General features: G+C 40.9%; 2 protein-coding genes across 3 annotated transcripts; both read right to left on the reverse strand.

The window, feature by feature from the left end:
• Window positions 1–953: 953 nt before the first annotated feature.
• Window positions 954–4586, reverse strand: LOC130690473 (serine/arginine repetitive matrix protein 2-like). The gene is made up of 7 exons (XM_057513472.1): window positions 4468–4586; window positions 4164–4356; window positions 2627–4094; window positions 2467–2564; window positions 2290–2398; window positions 2060–2209; window positions 954–1451 (listed from the first exon to the last, which is right to left on the reverse strand). Exons 2-7 carry the CDS (start codon window positions 4350–4352, stop codon window positions 1342–1344), a joined length of 2124 nt encoding a protein of 707 aa, XP_057369455.1. The 5' UTR covers window positions 4353–4356; window positions 4468–4586; the 3' UTR covers window positions 954–1341.
• A 273-nt stretch (window positions 4587–4859) lies between these two features.
• LOC130690476 (uncharacterized) lies at window positions 4860–7212 on the reverse strand. 2 transcript variants are annotated; one of them, XM_057513477.2, is made up of 4 exons: window positions 6834–7212; window positions 6110–6760; window positions 5584–6055; window positions 4860–5520 (listed from the first exon to the last, which is right to left on the reverse strand). In XM_057513477.2, exons 1-4 carry the CDS (start codon window positions 7000–7002, stop codon window positions 5082–5084), a joined length of 1731 nt encoding a protein of 576 aa, XP_057369460.1. In that variant the 5' UTR covers window positions 7003–7212; the 3' UTR covers window positions 4860–5081. The 2 variants fall into 2 exon arrangements, with proteins under 2 accessions (XP_057369460.1, XP_057369459.1); XM_057513476.2 differs by having other exon boundaries at window positions 5584–6760.
• Between the last annotated feature and the right edge of the window lie 1043 nt (window positions 7213–8255).

Here is an 8255-nt window from a genome sequence, read left to right on the forward strand (position 1 = left end):
ACGTTGAGTTTGAATCTGGGGGAAATACACGATACATGTAAATCAGAATGAAAAAAACAATCATAGCACACATGTCGATTTAGCTTTTGGATTTCGGCCGTTGAATGCAATTTGGGTTACCCTTCGGCTAACTGTCACCTACCCAACGTGAATATTCCTGGATTTATCTGAGTATGCTGGTTTTGGAGGGCTGCCAAGTGAAGAGTACATATAGCGAGATTATCGTACAGGAGTGTTCAGTGCAGTTTCAACCTTTCGACATTGTTATCTAATGTAGACAGGAAGGTCAGAGTATCCTCCATAATGCGTACAACTACGTCATGGCTTCGAGACGAAGCCCAGAACGAGGGCAAAACTTTTAACAAGCTACTTCAATTGAATGTCAATACAGTAGAAAAATTACACGAAATGTGGAATGGGTTACTGTCTTGCCTGCTCTCCATTTCATGTTGCCCCAGACTAAAAGCTATGACTTGGCAATAAAAGGATCACGTGCAAACCCATAAACTTTTAATTTCCAGTGAAATGTGTACCCACTTTAGTGAACTAACAAGCAGCCCAAGCTATCAGCAAGTCTTTATAATGGTCGCTTCTGTTAAGCATACCAGTGTCAACGATCCCAGATGAAGCCATTCGCCTCATATGGACGCCAATGAAATTTTATACCATACACTAACCTTCTCGGTCAAACGACCATTATGGCGTCAGCAGGATAGTTGTCTTATTGGCAAGCAATAGCTGTGCATTTGAGGATACACTTCTACAAGGGTTCATTGACTCTTGCTAAAACCTTGTAAAAAAAATACTTCTATTTCTTAGTTGATTCTCAAATAAATTTTAACTCATTACCTTTTCTTTTGTCCTGGAGTTCTCTGCATTAGACTTGTATGCTAGTGTCAGCATGGCAATTTTGCCACCAAATGAAAAGCAAGAGCAACGATGACAAATTTACAAATATTTAAATATAAATGTATTTACGACGATTGTAAGGAAAAAAAAAACAATCATTGGGGCAGGGATAAAGAAACAAGACGCAACTTTCAGATTGGGAGGAAGGAGGCACTTGAAATTGTATTCTACGAAGACGCAGGGCACTACAAGTCACAAGACCGAATTAAACTATTCAACTGAAGGAGCAGAGCGAGAGAATAAAAATCAGAAAGACAAAAAAAATGGAAAACAAAACTGAAGAGAATAAATTCCAATGAATAAATATACATTTTGACTTCAAAATGATAAATCTTAACCATTCAACGGTCATTTGAATAGCTTAAACAAACTACTTTTTTTTAAGATATATTTTTTTTTTGTTTTTTGTTTTTGTAAGGAGAATTTTACAATTCAAGCATACTGCAGTTTGTCAGCCTCGATCTCCCGTTGACGCTTGCGAATCAGCTCGTTCTGTGCCCGGATCTGTCGGATGCGATCTTCTAAGGGATCAGTCTCTGGTCCTACACATAATTCGGTTTACATACAGAGATACCCCGATGTGCGTGGGTTTGAAAAATGGATAAAAAAGAACAAGTTTCAAAACAATTCCCGCCAAAAGTAAATAAGTAGGCTACACATTTTTGTTTTGTGTTTCAAGCAGAAGTTTAAAAAATTAATTTAAAAAAGGTGGAAGGACCCTGCACCCAATCTAATCTTTTCCCCGTATACAAAATATAATTTCTTTCTTTCGACGATTGTACGGTAATAATTTTTAAAAATCATAAAATATTTCTATCACAGTCAAAAGACAAAGCACTTAAAAAAAAATGAACGTATAAGGGGCGAACGTTTTCAGTCCATCAGTCAAAAAGATTATAAGAAAACACGAATGGGGCACGTAAACTACGTTTGAGCTTAAAAACTAAAATTATATACATCTTTTGGCCGCCATTGGAGAGTCAAAATCGACACAAATTTATAGATATAGTTATTTAAAAAAAAAAAAAAAAAGAAAAAAAAAACATTGGTCCGCAAGCACACGTGAAATGTACGTCGCGTTTCGTTGCACACTAAGACCTGTGATGATGTACTCTGTGATAAAATGATTAAAACGTTTTCAAGCGTATACCTTGGTCAAGTTCGATCGGAGTGGCCAGCAGGGTACGTTTCAATTTCACGCTGCTGTTTCTTTTCGATGCGGGCAGTGCGTCGTCGGACGTGCTCGTCTTCGACTGGCCTTCTGAAACGAGCCGTTGGTGTTTGGACAGCACTCCAGTCGCTGTTCAACACACACGATTTTGACACACTAAGCGTTGGAATCACTAACAACCGAACGAAGGGAGGAATGAATTCAATTACGTTCGGTTGGCGACTTGGAAGGGGCGACAACGGCGGCCGATGACGGAGGTGAATTTAATACCAAAATCCGACGCGTATCTGGTGTTCGACTCCGTGGTTCCTCATCCTCCTATTTTAAATCCAATAATTTTTAATTAGCATACTACTTCTCAAAGGGTAAATAAAGAATGTAATTACTTCATAGCGATGACTCCTTCTTCGTTGGAGTTCTGCTCTTAGATCGAGATGTGCGTCGGAAGTATCGCTACTTTTGGTACTGGAAAGTTTCACGGATACTATGAGAAAAAAGAAAACTTTGAATTAGACAATCGTAACCCTTCGTTAATATGAAAATTACCGTTATCTCCATCAGTAATCGAGCGAGTTTTACCATTCTGACTCTTTTCTTTAGATTTCTTGGAAGTCCGCTTGCTCTTCTTCGATTTTCGTTCAACACTATCATCGTCATTCTTTTCCTGTGCTAAAGATATTGGCTCGTCTCTCTTGATTTGAACCTTGTCGGCTGTTTCCACCTTCTTCGGTTTCTCTTCCCTACGTGTCGTCTGCACGGGTGATGCTCTACGACTCGATTCCGTTCGTAGCCGGATCTTCCCCTCTTTTTTCACGGACGATTCTTGATCGATGGCCGTTTCAAATTTTCGTTTCCGTGATTCTAGTCGGTCACGGTCCGTCTCTGTCAGCGAAGTTGTTAGGAGTTTTCGGGCATCACGGTCACCATTAACAGATCGCGATGGTGATCTCTTCATCAACGGCTTCCTATCGTTGGCAGGAGAACGCGAACGATCCCCTGTTCGTCGCTGCTCCGACGATCTAACAGTTTCAGTTGGTGCAATGGTTCTTGTTCTTTCACTCTTTTTATCATCGGTGCCAGAACGATCAGAGCCACTGCCCGTCTTGCTGGAGTCTCTATGCTTTAATTTTTCCCGATCTGAAGATCTTATGGGAGATCTTCTATGAGGGGACCTCTGAACTCTCGTAGGAGATCTTTGAACTCTTGGAGGTGATCGCTGGATTCTTACTGGAGATCGTTGAATTCTAACGGGAGATCTCTGGGATCTAGAAGGAGATCTGTGAGTTCTCGGTGAGGATTTTTGCGATCTCTGAGGACTTTTCTGTTGCCTAGAAGGAGACCTTCGTCGAGGATGAACAATTGGAGATCGACTGGCTGAAGAACGCAACTGCGGTGACCGTCTAGCTATATCTCCTGTGTCAGCCTTGCGGCTACTTTCATAACTTTTGGTATCCCGCGATGCAGGAATTTCTTTAATAGCATCTGACATGGTAATCTTTGACGGGGGGGAAGAGGTGTTAACTTTGGCAGCAGAGTTGTCACTAGGCTTTATGACAGCGGGTATAACGCTCAGTCTATCTTCTGGTACTGGGGCAGTAGCCATAGGAAGCTCAGCTACTCCATTAGTTTCTTCCTCTTCAATTATTTCATCCTCCACCTCAATAATCAGGTCTTCAGCATCTCCTTCTTCAATAACAAACTCTTCTTCTTCACTCTCTGACTTTGCAAATGACATTTCAACATCATCACTCTCGTCACTATCTGAATCCTCGAAACGACTGAATTTAGTTGACTTGGGTTTGTCTTCAACCAGACTGTTTTGGGAAACTGAACCTATCGAAGGAGGATTCTTTAGAAGTGGTGGTCTTGTTGGATTTTTTATAGGGGGAGGTTTTGAATCCAGAATTGGAGCATGATGAGGAGAGGAATTTTGGTATGGAGAAGAACTTGCAGAAGAAGTCTCCACTGGAATGATGGCTATCAAATTTTGGTTGCCGAAATGACGTTGAAAAACCTGTTGGGGAAAAAAATTTAATGTAACGAAAATGTACAGAATAGGAAATGCTGGGAAAGGCGAACATACAGCATTGTTGCAAACATTAGGTTTTGGGGACACACGCTGTCCTTTTAGCACAACAGGTGGAGGAAGTCCTTTTGCCCTCAAACTTTCCAGAGCTGCTAGCCTTAAGGCCTCCAATTCATCTTCCTCGTCTTCCTTATTGTTGCCGGACATTATGGACCCTCCTCCTTGTTGCTGACTGGCAGATCTCATTTCACTGAGTACAAACACAAAACTTTTAAAACCTAAGTTAAAAAATCACTTTGACATGTAAAATACAGCGATTTTATTTATATTAAAGCTCTGACTTTTATGAAATAAGGCTTACTGGGAACGAGAAAGTGCCAGCGAGTGAATCTAAATGAGGGCAAATGTAACAAAAACAGTGTCCGTTCTTTGAGCGCAAAAGCCTAAAGGATGAGAAGCCAAACGGAGGAGGAGCCAAAAGATGTGGTGGGTTTTGCTTTCTGGAAGCCTCTTCTCGATGGCGCATGCGCTCAACTAATGGCGGACGACACACACAGGAAATACATGAATTTAAATAACCCATGTATGATGTGTTAATATGTCGTACGCAAAATGTAAATATGAGGTACCTTAAAAGTCACACCTTAAAAAAATACTCCGTGTTTTGTAATGCAGTTTTGTTGAAGTATTTAGAAATAGTTCCTCCGACAGTTTTTGTTTTCCTTAGATAAAGACACACATTTAAGGCTTCGATAACAGAAACCGTCTGATTTATTCGAGTTCAGTTATACAAACAAACACGAAACATTTAGCCTACATTAGCCATTGCAAAGTAAAAGCTGAAGAAACTGTTAGAAAGAAGAGCCTGTACGACAATATCAACGTTGCATCCGCGGGCTGAGCATAAAAGATAAAATCAAAATGCAACTACAAAAAAAATTACTGATCCACAGTTCATTAATTATAGAATCAACATCAACAATTCAGACAACTTGTTGTTGGGTGGAAAATCTTTGTCGTAGTATTAGTAGCCCTTGATATTGGTTGTCTAACTTGATAGATGTTTGTTTTAAGTGTAGTTCGTTCTTGATGATCTGGCCTAAAAATGGGCTTAGATGGCTGGAACTGTGTAGTTCCTGAAAGATAAGCTTGATAAAATGGTTGGCGAACGCTAGTCTGAGGTGGTTGAAGATGGGCAGAAGGCTCGTTGTCAGAATCAATGTTATTAGAGTGAGTATCCTCCGTGACGAAGATGTGTATCAGCTGTTCGGCATTGTGTGGACAAGCCGGATAGAAACGAGCACAGACTTTATCACCTGCCCGACCCTGGTAAGAAGTACCTAGTTGTGCGGCTCTGTAATACATTTCTTTTGGAGTGCCTTCATCTTCCTCACTCAACTGAGACAGTGGATACCTAGAAAGAAAACACAACAACTAATTTCTCATTCAAATTCTTTAACCGTTTTAAATAACCAACCCGAAAATTTCTTGCAAAAGAATTTCGTCTTCAGTGAGGCTCTCATGTGGCTTTTGGTAGATTTCGCAGATTAGCCGACGACCACACGACTGGTCATCAAACTGGGCAGCCATGTAAAGATAAGCGTTACCATTTGTTCGAGCTGCTTCGAATTCAAGTTGAAGATCCTCAGGGGACTCATCAATACTCTCCTCTTCATCTTCTTCTTCACTTTCTTCAGTATATCTGTCCTCCGGTATGCTAAGGTAACTCAATCGGGAATAATCGCGCTTCTTCCGGTTTAAAACTTTTCGATTTGCATAACTGGAATACGCGGAGTTTGTTCCTATGCCTACTGATTGCGAAAATATTTCGCTTCCAGTAGTGCCTGAACCACCATTGCTCGACAAATACTGAGCAGCCGGCGATGAGTATGTAGGATCTGGAGAGTACTCGGAAGCTTCACGGTACGCAGGGGGAGAAGGATAGGCAGGCGGAGATGGATAAGCTGGAGGAGAAGGATAGGCAGGAACAGAAGGATAAGCAGGTGGAGAAGGATATGATGGAGAAGGATATGATGGAGAAGAATATGCAGGAGGAGCACCGTAGGAGGGCCTTGGAGGTGGATAATAGGGTTCCTCATAGCTGTAATCTTCCTCGTAAGAACCGTCCTTTAACTTATGAAGAGTAGCGCCGAGTGCTAGTGCCAAGCCCAAACCGGATCCTAATGCACAGGCGCCAAGGAAGAGCATGGCAAGAGGGGCTTTCAGACCGAGAAGACCTTTCGTGATGAGCGCAAACTTGAGAGCCAGCATTTTGACCAGCAATGCTTTGCCTTTTAGCAAAATTAAAGGGATTTTGAGCAACAACTTGCCCAAGACTGCTTTAAGCAAAAGCTTCTTGATAGCCAACAGAGCTAAAGGCTTGCCGAGCAGAAGAGCAAATTTTATTTTTGCTAAGGCCACTAAAAGTAGTGGTTTGAGGAGGACAGCTTTGATTCCCAGGCCGAATTTTCGTGATGAAATCACGGCCGCTAGGGCCGTTCCACCAGCATCTTTTCCGTTGTGTCCTTTTCCAAGTAATTTATCTTTAAAGATGGGTGGTAAGTGGCTTTGGGTTGGCTGGAAATGAATGGCTGCCACAAGGCAAATTAACACGAAGGTTGACAGCGTAGCACGCATCTTTATGTAAGTGCAATCTGAAAACATGTGCACGAAACATAACGATAAAACTAATTGGATTAATTTTGATTAAATAGTTTTAGCTTTTACCTTTTGCTATCACATGAACTGGACCCTTGAAAGGATCACTTTGCTGAGTTATTTGTGCTGTCCAAAATTTAAATGATATTGAAATAACAAATGTTGATGTGTGGTGGTTGGTCTTCAGCTTTGGGAGAAATGATGGCAACTGAAGAATTTGCTTGTTCTTCCATCGCATTTTATAGTCAACTTATCATTCACCTTTGCACACATATTCTCCGATAAGATTGACTGAGGCGAACTCGAAGAACGGATGATAGAAGACATCACCATCCTTTATTATTGCCGTTGCATATACTAAAACAATAAAATCAATTGTCGTCAGGGAATGACACAGAAAAACGGACTCAACCATCGCGTTTCACTTGAGGCTCGCTTTGCTTCTGGACACTATCAAAGAGAAATTAGAAAATAATATAGCAGCAGTTTACGTTAGATCACCTCAATTGCTCCATATTTCTTAAAAATTTTATTCCCGATCTGCTCGTCCTGCTCTTTCATCTCATTCGATTGAACGCCATTCTCTTCCGTGTTGCAAACATCACGAAACTTCTGTCCAACTGTATTATCATCCCACCTTCCTCGTTGGAATGCCAATCGACTTAATACTTTCTCGGATTTTTATTCAAGAACAGTTAAACTTTATTGTGGCACCCTATTAGCTCATCTCCTGTAGAAAGTTTTCGCTTTGAAATCATCCAAATGTTTGAAACAGCATGCTTCGATTGCACGGAAAACTCGAATTGAATGGGATTTGCACGTCAACGTGGAAAATGTGAGCATTGATAAAGAAAGATGAGAGAGAAAATGGCGTGATTTAGCTCTCCCTACCTTCTGGAAATTTTCAAGAAAAAAAGTCAAGGAAATTGTTCAAACCTCTATTTCAAACTGCGTGAAGGCATAACCTATCCGATATAATCTTTATCGATGTTTTTCTAAATTACCTGCAGTTTTAATGAAATGATGAATGAATTCTTGCACACCAGTCAGATGAAAGGAAACTAAAAACAATAAAACTTTTTGCTACATAGTTTCAAAGCAAAGGTTAAGGAAGGGAACGATAAATTCTGTCTCAGTCCTTTCCACGTGTTTCGTCAATAATTGCAAGGACAAAGGATAGAGAGTGCAATAGCCAAGTGCAATCGTCATATTTGGTATGAACACTCACCCCCATAAGCATCCGACCCCTCCAAGTGGCGCCAAAATGTTTTGTGCCGCTTTTATGTATGCAAAGGGTTGTTTTCTAACCCCATCCCTTTCGCTCGCAAAAAACACAAAAGGTTTTTTTGCCACGCCATTGCAGTAGTATTAACCGTCAACAAAAATCGCAGCGGCACTAAATTTTCCCGCCATTTGAAGGGATTGGAAGTTAATGGCGTAGAGTGTACGCAGAAGACTCAAGCCAAGTATGGCGACGACAGTTAGAAATTG

This window comes from Daphnia carinata, chromosome 6 (assembly GCF_022539665.2).
Source record: "Daphnia carinata strain CSIRO-1 chromosome 6, CSIRO_AGI_Dcar_HiC_V3, whole genome shotgun sequence".
Classification (NCBI taxonomy): domain Eukaryota; kingdom Metazoa; phylum Arthropoda; class Branchiopoda; order Diplostraca; family Daphniidae; genus Daphnia; species Daphnia carinata.